The sequence below is a fragment of the Suncus etruscus genome, chromosome 3 (assembly GCF_024139225.1).
Source record: "Suncus etruscus isolate mSunEtr1 chromosome 3, mSunEtr1.pri.cur, whole genome shotgun sequence".
NCBI classification, from domain to species: Eukaryota; Metazoa; Chordata; class Mammalia; order Eulipotyphla; family Soricidae; genus Suncus; species Suncus etruscus.
The window spans coordinates 46,137,406-46,158,064 of NC_064850.1; the positions used below are offsets into that span (position 1 = coordinate 46,137,406).

Sequence of the window (20,659 nt, forward strand, 5' to 3'; positions counted from 1 at the left end):
AACAGAGATGACAGAGATGATGGACTGAAGGGCAAGAAATGGATGGATAGGGGCCAGAGAGATAGCACAGCGGTAAGGCATTTGTCTTAGACGCAGAAGGACGGTGGTTCGAATCCCGACATCCCATATGGTCCCCCGAGCCTGCCAGGAGCAATTTCTGAGCGTAGAGCCAAGAATAACCCTTGAGCGCAGCCGGTGTGACCCAAAAAAACCAAAAACAAAAGAAAAATGAGGCAGAAATAGATGGACAGACAGATGAATGGACAGAGAGGAGTAGACAGATGGATAGAACTGGACAGAGATGAATGGACATATGGGACAGAGATGGATGAAAAGACAGGACAGAGATAGATGGACAGAGATGGAGGGACAGAGACAGATAGATGGAATAGGACAGAGATGGATGGACAGATAGGACAGAGAAGGACAGATGGGACAGAGATGTACCAGCAGAGGCTGCTAGAACTAGGCACTGGGATCTCAGCTCTAGTCTCCCAGGGGACCAGTAAAGACTCTGGGTCTGTGGTCACACTTCAAAACCAGCCACCTTTTCCCCAGGTCCTCTGGGATAGTCACCTGAGGGTCCCTTCAGGCTTGTTCCTGACTTCAGAGAAGGTGTCCCCTCCCACAAAACAACAACAACAACAACAACAACAGATGGTCACACTCCAGCCCCTTTACCAAGGATGAATGGGGTCTATGGGGCACTGAGGTGAGGCTGGGGGAAGTGAGTTCCTTGGAAACCTCAGCTTAGTTCCCAACTCCTGGCACTGACTTTGGGATGACCTGGACACTGGGGGAGATGTGGACCCCAGATAGAGTCCCACTTGTTACTAATGTCATACAGGTGCTCCTGTCTGGGAGACGCTTGGGAAACCCATACTCACACTTCCAGATGTGGGCTTTGGGGAGCAGTGGAGACAATCTGGCCCAGGCATCTGGTCTCTTTCAGAGGTGATGTGGGCTTGGGGGGGGGGGGAGGGAAGCTGGAGCCTGAGTTTCCAGTCTCAGCTGGGGCTTCCAGTATGTTTGTTAGTTTGCTTTGTCCCGCCCACTGGGGGGAGCTGCTCCCAGCTGGGGCCTGTGGGGGTGAGGGTCCAACCGTGGGTGCTAGGAACCAAGCCAGAGCTTCTGCTTGCAAAGCAAGTGCCCCTCGCTGGCCCCAACTTGCATTTTTAAAGTTCTGGAGCTCAATCACAGAGTGGGATGAGGAGAAGGAGGCCTGTCCTGTCATAAAAACGACCTGAATCTTTATATATCTCTTGGACTTTTTTTTTTTTTTTTGGGCTCCCGTCAATGTTTTGGTGTTTAGATTTGGTTGCCACGAGTGGGCTGTTGGCAGCTGCCTGCTCCCTCCCCTCCCCTCCTGACTGTTTTCCCTTTCCTTGTACACGCAGCGACACGAACTTTCCAGCTCTTATCGCACTCAGATCTGAAGGGAAATTCACAGGGGCTCTGCGGGAATTTGGGAATCCGAGTCTCAGCTTCAATCCTCCTTCTCAGCATGAACCCCCCAGGACGAAGAGGGCCCCCAGCCCCAGGGCAGCCTGGAGCTCTGAGCTTTCCTTGCCTCTTTCAGCACAGAGCAGCATACTCTCTGGCTTTGACCACCCTCGGGGTAACTACCCCCAAGGACACAGGCCTGGGATTTGGACCACCACCACCATCATCCCCCGCCAAGTCTGCCTGCAGTCCTGCGGGTGATTCCTAGTGGAGGACAGACACGGTGTTTGTTTTCCTGGGAGAAGAGTTTCATGCCCCAGACAGCGGCTTCGCTTCTCCGCGAAGCTTATCAGCCTTCGGAGTTGAAGGCAGAGCCCGGCTGTCGGCGGGCAGCCGGCCGGGCGGGTTTTACGCAGATTCAAACCCAAGAATTCGCCTGAAACCAGGTGTCCGGGGGAGAGGGGACCCCACCGCGGTAGTTTTCATCAAATTGTCCGGCATGGCATTGTTTGGAGGCAGAAGGAGGGTCTCTCCTTCCGCGGCTCCAGGTTAAGGTGAGGACGGGTCTCCGTCTGAGCCGAGGTAACTCCAAACACAAACCTGTGATAGAACTGCGGGGGGAGAGGGATGCCGCTTGGGGCTGCGCTGGGCTCTGAGGAGGCTGACCGGACGGACCCTAATCGGTGTTTTTGCTTTTGCTCGCTCGGGAGAGGATCCTGGCTCACGTCACCAGACAGACACCTGCCCCAGGCCTCTTGCCGTCTGGGCTGCACCGACACGCCCCGAGTTCACCTGGCTGCGCTGCTGCGCCGGGCCGGGATGCGGGGGTGTGGGGCGGGTTCGAGGGTGTGGGCGTGGGAGGGGGTAAAGGGCGGGGCCCCAGGAGCCGTTACCAAGGCGAAAAGTAAAACAAAAACAAACGCGGGGTTTCCTGCGCGCCTGCCTTCGCAGCGCGTGGGTTCAGGGCGCATCAGCGGGGGACCCTGTGTGGCCCTGGTCGCCGCCTCTCGAGGGGCTTTTCCTCCGCCGTCGACCCTGCGGGGGTGGGAAGTCAGTTTTATTCTGGCAAATGTGTGTGTGGCGGGTTCTAGATGAGGCCGGCTTTGGGGGTTAGAATAAGTCGGGGTGCAGGCGGCAGCTCTGGAGATGACCCGTTGCTTGTGTTTGAGTCGCGGCCACTATCTGGGAAGAAACGAGGGGAAAGTCTCGTATCACCCCCACACCCCATCTCTTCCCTCCCAAGCCAGATCCGAACGCTCCTTTCCTTCCTCAGGGGGAGTTGGGAAGATCCCGGGTTCAACATAAATACTGAGAGCTTAGGGGGTGGTCGCAGCAGGAAATCATCTTTGAAAAATTTAAATCCAGCGCGCCTTGAAACCCGGGATCTAACCGAGGGTAGCGGGATCCCGCTTTCCCGCCACCCTGAAGTCTCCCGCGGGACCTCCATTCGGCTGCCTAGTCCCTGCGCCCCGGACACACCGAACCTGCAGAAATACTCGGGGACTCGAAGGAAGGGTATTCTCCAAAAACGACCCCCACAGAGGTGACCCCCGGGGGCCAACCTTGGTCTGTCTCAGTCCTCTGCGCTCTCTCTTTGGTCCCGGCGTTTCCCAGAACGATCAGAGAACGGAAAAAGTCTGAGCTTTCCCGACACGCCCCGACTTGGTGCGGGGGAGAGCACTTAGCAGGTGTGGGGAGCGCGCGTGGGGGGCCCGGGCCGCTCCCTCCCCCGGATAACGGTGTGCTCTGGCTCGTAGAGGCCCGGCCCGCTGCGGGTCTTTCGAAGGAGACTGGGTGGGTGGGTGAGGGGCGGGTGTGTTTTCCCCAAGCGCCTCAAAATGACCACGCACTTTAGAGAAAGGTCGTGCCCCGTGTCCAGCCTCACCTAGTCTGGGCCGTGGCCAGGACCCGCCCCCTCCAATCCCGGGGCCGAGGGGGGCCGGATACCGGCGCGGTGGAGTCATGCGGCTGGCTTGGGCACCATTGGCTCACGCCTGGGACACGCAGCCCGGGGAAAGCACATCTGGCGGCCGGCCCAGGCGGCTCCAGGCCTGATATGGAGCGAGAGGGGCGGGCGGGCGAGCGGGCGTGTGCCGGAGCGTGCGAGGCCGGCTCCTCCCCGGCTTGCATCACCGCTGCCTGCCCGGCCTCTTCCCCCTGCGCCCCGCAGAGCTGGGCTGGTTCTGGGGAGAAGCTATTAATAGCATGACGTCAGCCAGGGCCTCGCCGCCCGGAGTGGGCCGGGCGCTGGTCCAGAGTTCGGGCTATAAAGGAGTGATGCAACGCGCAGTCCGCCACAGCCACCGCTCGCACTTCTCCGCGCTCCGGCTTCCAGCGCGTCCTCGCCCCGGACCCTGGCCACCCCGCCTGGACCCCGCAGGTGAGCTCTGCCGCCGGCGTGGGGGGGGGGCTCGGTTCGGGAGTGTTCTGGGACCGCCTCTGCTTCCCCAGCTTCTCGCTTCAGCCCAGTGTCCCGCGGGCGCTGCTGCTTCTTCGCGCCGGGAAAAGTTTCTCCCCAAGAAGTAACTTTCTCTTTCGAGCCGCGGCGCGCACAGCTCCTAGTGGCCGAGAGCGACGCGTCGGTCTCCCGGGTCCCCGCCGCTCGTCCTGCCGCGCCCTCGGCAGACAGCGCAGCCCCACGCCATCCCGGGCACCTGGGGGACGGTCGTCAGAGTTAGGGGTCCCGGCCCGGAGGGAGTGGGAAGCGAACCCGGAGTCGCCCCGGGAATGAATGGTGCGGGAAGGAGGGAACCCGCGGTGCGCGCTCGGCCGCTGTCCCGGAGCGGAAGGCGACAGCTCTCCCGGGATTTCCTGTCCCCTTGCCGGTCACACGCTGTCCCCTTGGACAGAGGAGGCGGGGTCCCTACGGCTGAGAAATAGGGGTGCGGGTGTGCGACGAGTTCTCTGGGTGTTTGGGGTGCGGGATTAAGAACCGGGACCCTGCTGGAGCGCTCACTACTGGTTTGGGGGGCGCCCGTAAAAGGCCCGCGCTCGAGGGAAACATTCAGATTCGAGAAGGTGATGGAAAGGGGCGAGGCGGGTTGTGGACGAGCGGATCGGGGTCTCACGTCACTGACAACCCCAAGGTGTCGGGGTTGGGGGGACTGTCGTGCGCGCATCTGTGTCTCTGATCACTGGACAGGTCGGTACGGCCCTGTCCTGACCCCTCCTCTATTTGTTCCACTCCCTACTCCCACCCACCCACCCAGGTACTCTTTGATTTCTTTCTTTTTTTTTGGGGGGCGCTACGGAGTTTCTCCTGGCTTTGCGCTCAGAAATCGCCCCTGGCAGGCTGGGGTTGGGGAGGTGTTATCCCCCAGCCCCCTATGGGATGCTGGAAATCAAACCACCTTTCTTCCTGGGTCGGCGGGCATATAAGGCAAATGCCCTACCGCTGTGTTATCTCTCCGGGACCTCTCTTTGATTTCTCATTCTCTAGGAGTCTCTGGATCCTCTAGCCAGAAAAAAGGGGGAACTGGAGAATCCAGGGTTCCCTCCGGACACCTGTTTCAGCGTGGGAGGAGTCAGCCTTGTGAGGTCTACAGTTTCCCCAACTTTATTTGGGGCTCACAGGCAGCGGGCCCTGGCTCTGTGCCAAGGGTCATTCCTGGTGGGACTCAGGGGACCTTTTGGAATGATGGGAATCAAATTGGGGTCAGCCACACATGAAACAAACCCCTGAGCCTTGTGTCTCTTCAGCCCCTGGTCTCCCCAACTTTAAATGAAGGGAAAGTTGGTGTTGTTGCCCCCTTTAAATTTCGTGTTGACTGTAGGTTTATTTTTATTTGTTTTGGGGGGCACACCCAGCGATGCTCAGGGGTTACTTCTTTATTTTTATTTTTTTTATTTTTTTGGTTTTTGGGTCACACCCGGCAGCGCTCAGGGGTTACTCCTGGCTCTACGCTCAGAAGTCGCTCCCGGCAGGTTCGAGGGACCATATGGGATGCCGGGATTCGAACCACCGACCTTCTGCATGAAAGGCAAACCCCTTACCTTCATGCTATCTCTCTGGCCCCATGGGGTTACTTCTGACTGCATGCTCGGGAACCACTCTTGGCAGACTCAGGGAACTCAATGGGATGCTGGTGTCAGCCACATACAAGGCAAACACCCTCCTTGACCCTCCCGCTGTGCTATCACTCTGGTCTCAGGAGTTATTTATTTATTTATTTTTTTTGAGTCACACCCGGCAGCGCTCAGGGGTTACTCCTGGCTCTATGCTCAGAAATTGTTCCTGGCAGGCTCGGGGGACCCTATGGGATGCTGGGATTCAAACTACCATCCTTTTGATGCAAGGCAAATGCCCTACCTCCATGCTATCTCCCCGGCCCCAGGAGTTAATTATTTTTATGCTGCAGCCTTGTAGCGCTTTGAGGGTCCTGGTGGAAGCAGATTTGGGGGTGTGAATTCTCTGGGAAGTAAGATCCAGTCCCCGGGGTGGGTCAGGGACAAGGCCTGGCCAACCAAGCACATGCTTTGTACGCTGGAGATCTCAGCACTGCGGTCCCCCAACACCTGCTCTGAGTGACATGAACACTGAGCATGGAACAGTCTCTGAGCACCATGGGATAGAGGCCCCAAACAAGGCAAAGCAAATATGACACAGCACCCATTAGAGCCCTGGGCCCAGCCCTCCTTTCTTCCCCATCTGCCCCTCTCCGCCCATCCCTCAGCCTTCCCAGCCATTGTCTTCTCTTGGCTGCCTGGGCTGCCCTCACGCTTCAGTGCAGCTGGGACAGTCAGCAGTCTGGGGCTAGGCCCTGGTCAGACCCTGCCTCTCTTGTTCCTCCATGGTAAAAGAGGAGATGACCCTATGGCCCTGCTGTGGGAGTTCTGTCCCACCAGAACACGGGCAGGGTCAGAGTGAGCTTTGAGAGAAGAAAGTACATCATTGGGACAGGAGAAATGGCCCGAGCGTGAAAACATTGGCAGGGCTGGAAGATGAGGGACAGGCTGGTGCTGGTAGTGGAGGAGTTGGTATGGGGGATATAGGAGGGATTTGGGTCCATCAGACGCTGGGTTCCAGACATCAATCAAAGTGTAGAGCAGGGGTGCAGTGAGTCCTGACTCCTGGATAGTATTAGGAACACCCCCAAAGCAGGCACAGAGGAATCCATGCAGCCCAATTGTCCAGCCCACTTTAGGATGGTCAGAACTTCCTGACTCCAGGAAGGCAGTGGGCAGCCTAGCAGGGCAATCAGTACCCCTACGCTCCCACCTAGCATCATCCTTGGTAGTAATTTGTGTTTCTGGGTGGAAATGAAAGTTGCCATAAAAAGGTGGCCCAAGGCAGCTGGATAGTAGGTCTGGGCGTGAGGGCTATCTGAGATGCCATAAGGTTCACTTTCTTGGAAATGCTGGACATGGGGATTCCAATGGGGATATACTGCCAGGACCAGGAGGTCTGCCCAGAGCTGCCTTTTTCCATGTGTGCGCACCTGCATGTTGTATGTATGCATATGTATGTACATGTGTGCGCATGTGTGTGAGAGTGGGGGGGAGCCTCAGCTGTCTGAAAGAGAGTGTATGGAAATTAATCTCATTTTCTCTGGGGGGATGAGCCTCAGTCAGACCATGTGGAAGGGGGGTCCGCAGCAGCACTCAAAAGTCCGGAAAAGCTGAGGAAGTCAATCTAAGGCACTTCGCATCCCTCCTGCTGTTTCTCCTCTTATCCTGCTTTCCAGCTATAGCCAGCAGGGTGTGGGGGTTATTCTCCATGCTGGGGGTGAGGATGGTCCAGTGTAAGACCTCAAAGACCCACCCCCATCTGCATAGCACCTGTCTCCTCCAGCCTAGAGCAGAGCACTTTTGGGGAGTAAACCCAGCTGGTTCAGGACTTACTCCTGGCCTTGTGCATAGCAATCACTCATGGCTGGGTTCACTCATGCAAAGCAGGCACTCTCCCTGCTGTGTCATATCTTTGGGCCCCCTGGGGCAGTTTTTCTGAAACTTCTTCCCTTTCACCTGTGACCCGGGCATGGCTTCCAAAAACACAGGCTGGGTTCAGGTCAAATGTCAGCACTGTGGGCTTCTGCAGAATTGTTTTTCTGAGCCCTCTGGGTCTTCCCAGCACTGCTGGAGGTGAGAGTTGGCAGCCCAGATGGGCCTCAGCATCCACTGTGACCTGCCCCTTTTAGGAAGGCCTTGATATGTTCACCTGTTTCCACCTGAGCAGGCCGATTCCCATTCCTGCTCCGCAGAAGAACATTCCTTACTGCCGAGAGGCTCATTTCTGTAACAAGCAATGCTGGATGTGTGTGTGTGTGTGTGTGTGTGTGTGTGTGTGTGTGTCCCAAACAGTAGCCCCCAGTCCTGAACACTCGCTTGATGAACCACAGGAAAGGGTCCATACTTCAGAGAGACAGATCTGAGCTCTCAGCCTCCTCTCCAGAGCATTGTAATCAGTAACATGGATAATCTGGGTTTGCAGCTTTAGTACCTGCCTGGCCACCTCCTTCCCCATCCCAGGCTTATCAGACCCCCCCCCCCCCCCGCACTATCTCTGACTCAGCTCAGGTTGCAGCTCAGGGCCCAGCCAGCAGTGGGCAACCTGGACTTCTTGCCTGACCAGAGACTCCCACCTTACTGATAATCTGAGTGTTTGGAGTACAGTACAAAGGGAGAGATGAGACAGTGTGGGGGGGAAAGGAAGTGTGGTTGGGTCCGTGACACCCTGAGATTCCTCCCAGCCCCTCGATAGTCGTTCTGTGTCCCCCACCAGCCTCCTTGGACCCTCAGAAACTGCAGGTGGTCACAGAGACCTCAAATTTTTTTCTGAGACACCCACAAGTGGGGGTTCTTCACAGTCCCCCAGTGGTTAGTGCCCAAGTTCCCCTTTATACCTCTGCCCATGTCACCTTCCTGTGCTGTGTTTCCAGAACATTCTAGGAGTTGTCCGTCAGTGAAAGCCTGGGGGGGGTCTGGTTATGAGATTGGCTAGGGGTCTCTGTCCGTGCCCCTAGATCCCTAAAGAGGCCGGGGGCCTCCTTGTGTCTTGCAGCAAAATGATGCTCCAGCACCCAGGCCTAGTGGCAGCCTCGGAAGTCAGTGCATCGGCCCTAGTCCCCTGTCTTTCACCACCTGGCTCACTGGGGTTTGAGGACTTTGCCAACCTGACACCATTTGTCAAGGAGGAGCTGAGAGCTGCCATCCAAGGCAAGCAGCGGCTGTGCCAGCAGGTGACCAGCACACTTGGCCCAGGCACCATGGGTAGCACCCGGCCCTTTGACATGCTGCTCCACACAGATGAGGTGAGTCTGCATGTCTCCCAACTCTGTTAGCTGACAGTGACTACCCTAGGCTAGGTATGCAGCCATGACAGGCAATTGCTAGGATGGACTTGTTAGGCAGTATGTTTCAAGGCTGTTTGCTTTTCTACCATCCGGGGAGATGGACGATGCCCCAAAGTAGTGAGCAGAGGCTCAGAGAAGTGGGCAGGGCAGTGATTGAGCAAGTGAGGAAGAAGCCCTAGAGAGCCAGACCATGGACAGGGTCCAGGGAAGACAGTACCAGCCAGCAAGAGCGGGGTTGGGGCACTGAAGGAGGGCCTTGGTGGACACAATGAGTGGAAGGGGAACCATCACCCCAGGATGGGGGACAGCAGTGACCCCCTGGATGAGGGATGTGGTCACGCAGCAGTGGCCCAGCCCAAGGGCCCAACAATGGACTCCCATAATGATTCTTTGGCTTTTGAGGTTTTTTGTTTTGTTTTTTTGTTTTTGGGTCACACCCGGCAGTACTCAGGGGTTACTCCTGGCTCTATGCTCAGAAATCGTTCCTGGCAGGCTCGGGAGACCATATGGGATGCCGGGATTCGAACCACTGACCTTCTACATGCAAGGCAAATGCCCTACCTCCATGCTATTTCTCCAGCCCCCTTGCTTTTGAGTTTTTATTGTTGTGGAGTTGCATTCAGCCTTTGAGCCACACCCCTCAGGTTTTGGAGTTGCCCCAGTAGCTCAGTTGTGGTGTGGGCAGTAGTGAACAGCCTTCCAGGCCCTCAGGGAGAGCCCAGGTCTGAGTGTGGGGGCCCTGCCTGTCTGTGTTATTAATGGCACATGGGGTGCAGTGGCGGGGGCTCAAGGCTGACCCCCAGTGGCCGGCCTGCAAAGCTCAGGGCTGGAGCTATTGCCACCTCCCTGTTCAGGCCCTGTGCACTCTGTCCAGAACAGAGCACCCTGGCTGGCTTGGGGTTGTGTGTAAACTCCCACCAGTGCCCTGACCCATTCAGGGGCTGTGTGCAGATCTTTCCTTCCCTTTGGTTTATCTTCCCGGTGTCCACACAGAGCATCCAAGAAGGTCGTGTCTTGCCTCTTGATGAATCTGTCCTGGACTTCACAGGTAGCTCCAGAAGAAGACGAGAGGAAAAAGAGGCGGAGAGAGAGGAATAAGATTGCAGCTGCCAAGTGCCGGAACAAGAAGAAGGAGAAGACAGAGTGTCTGCAGAAGGTAGGTACCATGCCTGCGGCCTGTGCTCTGTCCTCTACCCTGTGCCCTGTCCTCTGCCCTGTCCCCTTCCCTGAGCCTTGCCTTGTCCCACCTTTTCCCTCCATCCTCATAGTATCCTCAGAATCTGGCACAAAAAAAAGCCTGGAGGCAGAGATGGGGCTCCCAGGGAATCCAGGGTGTGAACTGGAGCCACAGTGACTTTGAGGACAGAGATTTGGGAGCCTCCCCAGAGTTCAGGCCCCAGAGCCCCCAAATGAGCAAGCCTTCCTTGTGCTGCTCCTCTGTACTGATCCCCCTGCTGATCCCTGTACTGCTCCCCCACTGATCTCCTGCCACCCTTCATGCCACCTACAGGAGTCGGAGAAGCTGGAACATGTGAATGCGGAACTGAAGGCACAAATTGAGGAACTGCGGAGCGAGAAGCAGCAGCTCATGTACCTGCTCAATCTGCACCGGCCCACCTGCATAGTGCGAGCCCAACACGGGCGCTCACCAGACGCTGAGCACAGCATCTTCCTGCAGCGCCTCCAAGAGGGCACACTGCACAGCTAGAGCCACCATGGGCCTCAGACTGCCAGATCCTACTTCTCCTGCAGCTGCCTGATCTGGCCTTCACACATGGCTTGGACCCCAGCAGCCCCAGGAGGGCTCAGCAAGTGGCCTGACTCCAAGTTGCAGGCCTTGCCTTAGCGGCCACTCCCCAATTCCAGGGAGTTTCACAGAGCCGGCAATGTGCCAGGATACTTGCACAGGGGGAGGACCATGGGTGTGAGGATGGAGTCTCCCATGCCGCAGGCCGGCCTGGCTGAGCTACTGCCCATGTGGCCCCGTGTGCTCGGGGCTCTGTACCCTGTGTTCAGCCAGAAGCCTCAGCTGGCCACAGGCCTACGTGGTTGAGACTTTTGCCAGCAGGTGGCCCTCCCAGGTTCAGTTCTCCTGGATGAGTCACTGTGGGCTAAGGGCCCTGAGTTTGTTCTGGGCCTGACGATCTCACAAGCAATCCAGTCTGTTTCCAGTGGTCCGAGCCCCGCCCTGGGAAAAGCCTCAGTGGTGGCCGATCCTGACTGGGCAGACTGCTTGGCCACAGTCAAAATCCTCAATGTCTCGCCCCATGCAACGAAGCCATCTTGGTTTTCTGCCCCTTATTTATCTCAGTTCTCCTGACTTGCCGTGATAATAAATTACGGGGCCAAGACATAGTGGGGCTCCTTACACAGCCATTTTCTCTTCTCTTCATGGGTCTGTGGGGGGAGGATCCATCCCCAACTCTGCCCTGGCCGGGGGGGGGGGGGGCGGGCATTGGGGCTCTGGGGCAGCCCTAGGATCTGGCTGCCTTCCTGGTCTCTTTCTCCACTCCAGTGGATCCAAAGCTCCTTATTACAGACCCAGAACACAGCCTGGAGCTGGGTGGGGAGGAAGCGGTGACAGGGTCTGGCTATTGCCCCCTTGGCCATCAGACAGCTCAGTGCCTGTCCGCAGGGCACCTGCATCTAGCCTGAATTGTGCTCCATTCCCGCTGCGTCCTGTCTGTGAACTGCAAATCTGCATCAAGAAGCAAGTGGGGGGGGGTGTCCTCATGTGGGACCACATATACTGGGACTTGGGTGATGGGCTCTGGGGCTATTCCCAGCTCAGTGCTCAGGGATCATTCCTGGCTGGGTTCAGGGAGATCAAACCCAGGACTCCTGTGTGTGGGGTGTGTGCTCAGCATCTTTGCAGCTGGAGGGAGGTGCCCACACCCTACAGCACCAAACTTATTCATCCATGCTGCTACCTGGGGCCCCAGTTACTCTTAGCAGATCCCAGGTGGGTCAAGTCTGTGCCAAGGGGTGATCTGGGCACTGCCCAACCTCCCTGGACTCAGGAGACCCTCACTGCATGGAATCTGTGATAAGGCATTGTCCCAGAACCCAGCCTGGCTCACCCAACCATAGCACTCTACACCTGTGACCCTGTACTGACCCACTGGCCCTGTTGACTAAAAATCATAGGGGGATCTTCTGGTTCCCAAGGCACCCCAGCCCTCTTGGGCAGTGTCAGTTTCCATATCTAGAGGGAGGAACAGAAAAACAGAACTTGTGTTAGGGGATGAGCACTGTGGGCAAAGGGCACTCTTTAGCGGTAGGCCCTAAGTGGTAGGCACTCAGCAGGGGTCTTTGGAAGGAGCACAGGGGCTGACCTTGGACAGAAGAAGCACACAGGGCCAGGAGATAGTGCAGGGGAAGGTGCTTACCTTGCACACAGCCAGCTCAAGTCCCATTTCGGGTACTGCAAGTGAGTCCCTCCCAGCACTGCCAGGTGTGATCCCTGAATGCAAACAAAGGAGTGATCCTTGATCATGCCAGGTGGGGCCCCAGCATTCAAAGGGGAAAAGTGTATCTAAGAAGTGCACCTGGTTCATGGAGCTGTGCGGAACATGTCCAGCTCCTTCCATTTCTGTCCAGGTTTGCTGCGACACTTGAATAAAAGGACTATTTACTAGCAGCTGTTTCCTTCTTCTCAGTTGGACACAAAGATTGGGTCTGTGAGAACAAGCATGGAAGGGGATTCTGCCAGGTGCAGAGGACCCCTCCAGGGCCAAGTCACCTACTGGACTGTTGTTTAAATGTAGGGCATGGCATGGCGCCTGTAGTCCCTTCAGCCCAAGGGTCTGAAGGCACAGGATAGTGGCTTAGAAATTCACAAGCACTGGAGCAGGATTTTTAGCCGGCACGGTCGGGCAGCTGGCAGGCCTCCGCATGTGCCAGCGGCCTCTTGGCCCGGCCTAGGGTAAGGGGGCTCGGACATGGGTCACCCGACCCCCCTCTCCCCCTTTCCTCCGGATCTCCAGGTGGGTTTCTGGAAGGAGCTGATGGGGCACCCTGGGTTTTCCCCACTCCCTGGCCGGGGCCCGGACACTGGCCTAGGGTGGGGCTTAAATCCCTGTCCTTTGGGCTTGGGAGGGTCTCTCTCCCTTCCTGGAGCAGGATTTTTAGCCGGCACGGGCAGGCAGCTGGCAGGCCTCCGCATGTGCCAGCGGCCTCTTGGCCCGGCCTAGGGTAGGGGGGCTCGGACATGGGTCACCTGACCCCCCTCTCCCCCTTTCCTCCTGATCTCCAGGTGGGTTTCTGGAAGGAGCTGATGGGGCACCCTGGGTTTTCCCCACTCCCAGGCTGGCTACAGAGGTTGGCTAAGGGGGTGGAGTTTGATCTGGGGGGTGGCAGATAGCTGCTCAGCTATACTCAGGCTGTCACTGGCAATTTCATACCAGTCTACATTTTGGAAACCGCGCGGGGGAACATATGCTCCTCCCAACCATTAGTACCCCAGATTTACTCTTCTTAACTTCAGTAACACACAGTTCTATTCTCTGACCAAAGACATACAGTAGATCTAACAAATCCCAGAACTACTTAGAAGGACAGAAATTGAACACATATTGAACACATATATCTTTTGAATATTTTATGGGTATTTTCTTTTTTTTTTTTTTTTTTTGGGTTTTGGGCCACACCCTGTGCCGCTCAGGGGTTACTCCTGGCTATGCGCTCAGAAGTTGCTCCTGGCTTCTTGGGGGACCATATGGGACACCGGGGGATCGAACCGCGGTCCGTCCTAGGCTAGCGCAGGCAAGGCAGGCACCTTACCTCCAGCGCCACCGCCCGGCCCCTTTTTTTTTTTTTTTTTTGTTTTTGGGCCACACCCGGTGACGCTCAGGGGTTACTCCTGGCTATGCGCTCAGAAGTCGCTCCTGGCTTGGGGGACCATATGGGACGCCGGGGGATCGAACCGCGGTCCGTCCTAGGCTAGCACTTGTAAGGCAGGAACCTTACCTTTAGCGCCACCGCCCGGCCCCGGGTATTTTCTTTAACTGATGTAACTCTCTATATATTCTTCTACTATGATGTTTCTATCCACTTTTCATCTTGTCTTTTCTTTGTAAGCTGTTCAGTAAGGATTGTTGGTGGAACTGTCCTTCAGTTTGATGCCTATGATTGAACTATGTCATGGAAATTGCTGGTCTTGTTCCTATTGCCTCCAGATGCACCAATAACGCTTCATGGCATTGATCCTTGTTTGCATAGACACATTAAAATGGGAAAATACCATACATACAGATAAGTTCTTATCTAATAAATCTCAGTACAATGTACCTTACACCCTGAACATTGATAGAATGACCTGGCACAGGCCTCAGAAGAATGGGCATCCTCCATTCACGCCGGAACCAGGCAAGCTATCTACGAAACATCCAAGGTCTTTTATAGCAACAGCTGGAAGCAGTCCTCTACCAGGAAAGACTCTACCAAGGGTCTGACATCGACCTCCTAAAAAGAGACTTCCGTTTACACTGAGAAGACTTGACAACAACAATGACCTGCTCTACAGGACATAGTTCTCTCTATTGCCCCTTAAGTGAGGTGAAACGAGAGGATGCTCTGCACCATCCTGACTACAATATGGGATATGCAGACTCCAGGATCTTTAATACAGAAGCATGATACCAACAACAACAGAGACTAAGTGAGGAATGGAGGTGTATTGCCACTACAGACGATGACTTGAATTGGACAAACTAGTGTGCCTGAAGCCTAGAGTCAGTCCTGTGCCAGGAAACTTCAGGGGTAGGGTCTCCTTGTATTTAGACCATAATTTGCCTTTCCATATCCCTTATGTTTTGGTGGGCCTATGCAAACAAATGCCACTTTAATACCGTTTTTTACTATGTTCCCTTGACTCCAATCCTTAAGAAAAACAACCCACTAAAACTTTTGAGGCTAACTTGAACTAGTAAGCATGTGCATGGAACTAGAGAAATGTACTTTGCCCTCAATGTTTAAGGAGTTACATAAGTCTAATGTCTTTAGACTATATTGTGTGCTGCTAAAAAATAGTATGTACTACAACTGGGGATTTGAGAGACAAAGTAATTGTATTGTACATGGGTTCAGTTTTGTTTTTCTTAATGTTCTTTGGCTGAAAGTTCAAGGCTGGGATATCATTGATGGGACTACCGAGAATTCTGTTTATGGGTGATTGGGCTGCCACTGTAACTTTACCCTGTCCTCCTTCTTTGCATCTTTGTTGTCATAATTAAATAAAAAAGAAAAAAGAAATTCACAAGCAGTCAGATGAAGTTTCAGAAGTCAGCCAGTTTTTTTTTAATATAAATCTTTAAGCACTATAATTACAAGCATGTTCGTAGTTGGGTTTCAGTCATAAACAGAATACCTCCCTTCACCAGTGCAATGGATGAATTCCCACCACCAAGGCCTCCCTCCTCCCACACCTGTATCATGACAGGCATTGCACTTCTCTCATTCTTTAACATTGTCATGCTAGTTGTTAGTGTAGTTATTTCTCTAACAGTGTTCACCACTCTTTGTGGTGAGCTTCAAATTGAGAACCAGTCCTTCAGGCCCTTCCAGCCCTTAACTCTATTGTCTCTGGGCCTAATTACAGTAATGTTTTTAATTTTTCTTAAAACCCATAGCTGTGGGCCAGAGAGATAGCATGGAGGTAAGGTGTTTGCCTTTCATGCAGAAGGACGGTGGTTTGAATCCCGGCATACCATATGATCCCCTGAGCCTGCCAGGAGCATAGAGCCAGGAGGAATCCCTGAGCTCCACTGGGTATGACCCAAAAACCAAACCCCGCCCCCAAAAAAAAACAACCCCATAGATGAGTGATACTATTCTGTGTATCTCTCTCCCTCAACATAATAGATTTCATGTCCATCCATGTATAGGAAAATTTCATGACTACATCTTTCCTGATGACTGCATAATATTTCATTTTATATATGTACGTCAGTTTTTTTAGCCATTCATCTGTTGAAGGGCATCTTGGTTGTTTCCGGAGTCTGGCTATTGTAAATAGTGCTGCAATGAATATAGGTGTGAGGAAGGAGTTTTTGTATTGTATTTTTGTGTTCCTAGGGTATATCCCTAGGCGTGGAATAGCTGGATCACCTGGGAGCTCAATTTCTAGTTTTTTGAGGAATCTCCATATCATTTTCCATAAAGGCTGGACTAGACAGCAATCCCATCAGCAGTGAATAAGAGTTCCTTTCTCTCCACATCCTCGCCAGCACTGATTGTTCTTGTTCTTTGTGATGTGTGTCAGAGGAGTCAGCCAGTTTTATATAATGGCCCTAACCGCCATGTGCATTTCCCCACATGGCTTCTATAATAAGCCTTTTTAAGCAGTCTTTCTCAGCTGCCCTCCAAGATCCCTTGCTGCCTTTTCCCTTCGATCTGCTCTCTCCTCTTCCCCTCCCCATGCCTGCCTCTTTTATTTTTCTATTCCAAACCTCAGCCCCTCCCAGGTGTGGCTGGGTCTGACCATCCAAGTGATATTAACATATGGATTTGAGGGAGGGGTAACACTAGGCTAGACCCCACCCCATGGTGATGCCACACTATGGGTTTGGAGATCCTACCCCCTCCCCGCATACTGCACTCCTGCCTCACCTGCTCCCTGAGAGCTGCTGCAGCCAAACCATAATCCCCATCCCACTGGGGCTCTCCATGGGCCCAGGAACATGCCCCATTTCCTCCAGCCCCCCAACCTCCTCAACTCCCTCATCCCCATCCTGCCCCATCCTCTACTCTATGGAGAGCTTCTTGCTCCTTCAAGGGGGCAACTGAGGAGAAACCCACAAGGGCTACTAGCCCTGTGACCACTTGACTCTCAGCAGCCCACACAGCGGACAAAGCTCAGGTCACTGAGGGCAAGTACAGGGGAAAAGGCACGTGGCCAGACCTGGTTTCATCCTTGACACCCCATTGGGTCCCCCCAGTCCTGCCTCAAGCACATGAGCCCCAGATCCCCATTTGAGAGCCATGTCCCTGGGCCTGCCAGGAATAATTTCTGAGTCCAGAGCCAGGAGTAACCTCTAGTGCCCCTGGGTATGACCCAAACCCCCCCACAAAACTAAAACAAACTAGGATTCCCCTCATGAGTGTGTCTGAATGGAAAGTCCCTCATGGGTGCTTCTGGGGCACTTAGTGGCAGTGAGTTGACTCACATGCTGGGCAGCTCCCAAGGCATAGCTGAGGACTCCCTTGTCATTCAGCACCCCCTCTCCCCTCAGCCACAGCCCAATTGCCATGCTACCTACCTTCTAGGTGGGTCTGCCAGCTTTGCTCATTTCCTGTAGCTTCCTCCTGGCTTTTCCATGGCTTTCCTTTGGCTTCCTCGTGGCTTCCCTGTGGATATCCCATGGCTCCATCCTGGATTTCTTGTGTCTTTTCTATGGCTTTCCTGTTGATTTATTTAGCTTTCCCATGGCTTCCTCATGGCTTTTCCCATAGCTTTCATAGCCCATTCATGCCTACCTTGGTTGACTCCTTAGTTCTGTCCGGGCTGAGCAGTCTTCCACCCTGGTACTCCTTCTGTAGATGGCAGCTATGCCCTCTGTGAACAAGCCTCAGGCCTAAACTGCACAAACCCTGTGGTATAGGATGCTGGGGTGTTTCTCTGAGCTGGGTGAGGAGTTGAGCGCTCCTTGGGGTAATGGTTCTGAGTCTACAGTGGCTGCCCCTGTCACTTCCCTGTCCTCAAACCCCTTATTGCAGCAGGACTCACTGGCAGGTTTCTTGGCTCCTCTGGGAAGGGAGAGGACACGTAGCCTGGAGTCCCCTTAGTGCAGCCGCTGTCGCAGGCATCCTGACTTTTGGTTGAGTTTGACTCTGGCTCATAATTTCCTGAGACTCCCAGCCCTCCTGCCTGTGTGTCTGAAGGACAATGTCTGTCCTTTCCAGGTATTAGCAAAACACAGTGGTTTCGCTGAAGTGGGTATGGAGACCCCCGCTGAGTGGCTGTCAGGGCAGGCCTGAACTCTGCAGAGGGTCTGGGACAGGGTGGGGGCAGCTGTGGGGAGACAAAGGGGGGTGTAGCAGAACAGGTCACAAAGGGCACCAGGGGGATAAATGAGGGCAAGCAGGGGAAGCCAAGAGACAGCAAGGTCCCTCCTCCGGCAGGGTCACTGCCGGCAGCCTGTCGGGTGAACTGTGGTTGGGGCAGTTGTGGGGAGGTACCAGGGCCCCCCTCATCCCTCTGCTTTGGGCAAGATCCAGACGGGGTCCGGCGGGGACTACGCTGCCATCAGGGGGTGCAGTCAGCCAGATGGCATGAGCCTGTTACACTGCAAAGAACATGAGTAGCACGAGCATGTTCTGCACATTCAAGGGAAAGCTGCAACGGCAGCTCCACAAGGGTGAGTACGACCTCTTTAAGCACGCGCCCATCTTCGAGAGCGACTTCATCCAGATTACTAGGCGGGGCGAATTAGTCGACGTGCACAACCGTATGCAGATGGTCACCCTGGGCATTGCCTACACCAGCCCACTCCTGCAGCTCCCCGACATCATGCTAATGGCCCGCCCGGCTCCCCTCGGCAGCAATGACGGGCAGAGCAAGGCCAAGAAGAGGCGAGGCGTCAAGGCCCTGGAGCTCACCCGGCTCGTTCCCCTCTGCTTCGTGCGGATCTCTGTCCACAGTGCAGAGAAGCAGCAGCTGCGCCTCAAGTTCGCCACTGGCCGCTCCTGCTACCTCCAGTTGAGCCCTGCCCTGGGCTCACAGAACGGGCAGTTTGCCCACTGGGAGAAGCTGGTCTACCTACTGCGGCCACCCGTGGACTACGGCAGCAGCACCTATGCCATCTCGGCTAAAGATTTGGAAGGCAAGCCCCTGCTGGAGGGTAAAGAACACCAGAGCCCAGGGCCAGCTGACTGTCAGGGCCCCGGAGAACCAGACCAGGTTAGCATCAGGAGCGTCCATGGTGCCTCGGACGTGGCTGGGGCCACCTCAGCAGGCTTTTTGGGGGGTGAAGGCACCCGACCAGATTCCTCCGAGCCTGTGACCGGGTCCTGGGCAGCCACCCTAGACGTAAAGCCCGTGGGGCTGGACCCAGATTCTATGGAGAGGTCCCTGCGTGAGGACACAGCCGCCATAGCCTTGGATAACCTGGACCAGCAAAGCGTGGCCACCCCTAGTGTCATCATCCAAGGTCAGAGGGGGAGCAAAACCCCACTGGTGGGTACTGTGCCTAGGTCCCCTGATGAATGTCAGCTGACCAAAGTGGGGCCAGAATCTGATTGCCAGGCTGCCGTCGAGACCACCGATGACACAGAAGACCTGGGCAAGGAGCTCCTGTTCTCGCTCCTTAACCAGGAAAAAGAGCAGGAGGGTACAAAGGGTATGGCGAGGTCCCTCCATACCCCCGATCAGGCCTCCTTCAACAAGAGGGGGCAGCAGGAGGAGAAAGATGAGGACAGGCCCGGGGACAGCGGGCAGCAGCCCCCTGAGACTTGCCAGAAAGAGAATGCTGACTTGGGTCCCCAGAAGCCCACCAAGAGTCAATCGATGGCTAGTCACCGGGCCACCCGAGAGGACAAGAAGGAACGAATCCGGGGCAGTCCTGGGAGTATCAAGAGGGGAGACACGCACAAAGGCATCAGCCATGCACCCATCACCAAGGAGTCCAGAGCTGCCCACAAGTCCAGCCGGAGCTTGGCCACAAGCAGCTCAGGCGCCACCAGCAAGCGGCTGGGCCGCATCGGGGTCTTCCTGCGCGGTCTCACCTCCAGGAGGGTACCAGCCCTACATACTAGCACTATGAAGCTGCTGACCACATCCGAGGAAGAGTCAGGCACCATGGAAGTGATGTCTAAGGTCTCCAAGGACACCCCAGAGGAGACCAAGCCTACCGCCAAAGACAGCATCACAAAGACAATGGCTTTAGAAGGAGACTCATAGGATACAGAGCAGGGTTGTCAAGGGAAGAGCCACAGGCACCCTTCCTGCTATTAAATAAAGATCAGAATCTGCTTAAAGTTCTAGTCACTTCCTGCTCTGTGATGGCTTCAGACCTGGCCAGGGGGAACCTCACAGTGGCCTCTGTGAGATCACCTGGGGGGAACTCTGGTCCCTGTACACTTGACCACCTCTTGATTGTGCCTGGCTATGCCCTGAAGAGCAAGAGCTATGCTGGGAGCCCAGAAGCTGGGGAACAGAGGGGATCCTAGTCCACCACTTCCCTGTCCTTTTCTTTCCTACATTGGGGCACGTGGAGGCCACTCCAGTGGTGCTCTGGGCTGACTGCTGGCTCTGAGCCAGAGGAAGACTGATGGGACCAGGGTTGAAGGCCAGAGCCTCATCCAGTGCAATCATTAAAGGGCTGAAGTTTCACCCTCTCATTAGGTTTTGCTACCTTTTTACGAGGGTGAGATGGGACCCACCCCACAATGCTCAGGACTCATTCCTGGCTCTGAGCTCAGGGATCATTCCGTGTGGAGCTTGTGGGGTCCATATGGGATGTGGGGATTGAATTTGGGTGCAAAGCAAGTGCGTACCCTCTGCTGCCTCTCCAGCCCCCCAAACTAGGGTCGCTTTCCATTTTCCAGAGCCTTTGGAATAGCCTCGAGACTGACCTCCTGTGGCTGAGTCATTTCCAGGTACAGGAACCAGGAGAAAAGAACCTGGTCCCCAGCTGATCTGTCCAGGCTGGCAAAAGTGGCCAGCAGAACCTGAGGCCCAACTCTGGACTCATGCCAACAGCTTCCTGCCTTGGCTGAGACAGAGTAGGACTTGCAGGGTTTAGGGGCCCCAGAGACCACCCCCAGGGAGCCCTTGATGCTCCAATTGCTAGGGGCTTGTGTCTTCTGGGGAGGGGTTGCTTCAGATGAAGGTCGTATCTGATCTTTCTCAGATTTGGGCCAGGCCCAGCAGTGCTCAGGGCTGATTTCTGGCATGGGTACAGGGTGTGGGACTGTGTGGTTCCAGG

The 20,659-nt window shown here is 55.2% G+C and overlaps 2 protein-coding genes across 2 annotated transcripts; both read left to right on the forward strand.

The window, feature by feature from the left end:
- The first annotated feature begins 3,757 nt into the window (after positions 1-3,757).
- Positions 3,758-11,111, forward strand: ATF3 (activating transcription factor 3). The gene is made up of 4 exons (XM_049769901.1): positions 3,758-3,823; positions 8,444-8,693; positions 9,784-9,891; positions 10,246-11,111. Exons 2-4 carry the CDS (start codon positions 8,448-8,450, stop codon positions 10,441-10,443), a joined length of 552 nt encoding a protein of 183 aa, XP_049625858.1. The 5' UTR covers positions 3,758-3,823; positions 8,444-8,447; the 3' UTR covers positions 10,444-11,111.
- Positions 10,678-19,632, forward strand: GARIN4 (golgi associated RAB2 interactor family member 4). The gene is made up of 4 exons (XM_049770764.1): positions 10,678-10,783; positions 11,349-11,449; positions 16,967-17,000; positions 18,011-19,632. Exons 1-4 carry the CDS (start codon positions 10,678-10,680, stop codon positions 19,630-19,632), a joined length of 1,863 nt encoding a protein of 620 aa, XP_049626721.1.
- The last annotated feature ends 1,027 nt before the right edge of the window (positions 19,633-20,659 follow it).

What these genes read in the sequence shown, in the direction of transcription:
- ATF3 (XM_049769901.1), top strand. Translation starts at nt 8,448, where the DNA reads ATGATGCTCCAGCACCCAGGCCTAGTGGCAGCCTCGGAAGTCAGTGCA. An exon ending in TGCTGCTCCACACAGATGAG is followed by an intron (nt 8,694 to 9,783) that starts GTGAGTCTGCAT and finishes TGGACTTCACAG; the next exon opens with GTAGCTCCAGAAGAAGACGA. An exon ending in AGACAGAGTGTCTGCAGAAG is followed by an intron (nt 9,892 to 10,245) that starts GTAGGTACCATG and finishes TGCCACCTACAG; the next exon opens with GAGTCGGAGAAGCTGGAACA.
- GARIN4 (XM_049770764.1), top strand. Translation starts at nt 10,678, where the DNA reads ATGCCGCAGGCCGGCCTGGCTGAGCTACTGCCCATGTGGCCCCGTGTG. An exon ending in GCTGGCCACAGGCCTACGTG is followed by an intron (nt 10,784 to 11,348) that starts GTTGAGACTTTT and finishes CTTGGCCATCAG; the next exon opens with ACAGCTCAGTGCCTGTCCGC. An exon ending in AAATCTGCATCAAGAAGCAA is followed by an intron (nt 11,450 to 16,966) that starts GTGGGGGGGGGT and finishes CTCTCCCCTCAG; the next exon opens with CCACAGCCCAATTGCCATGC.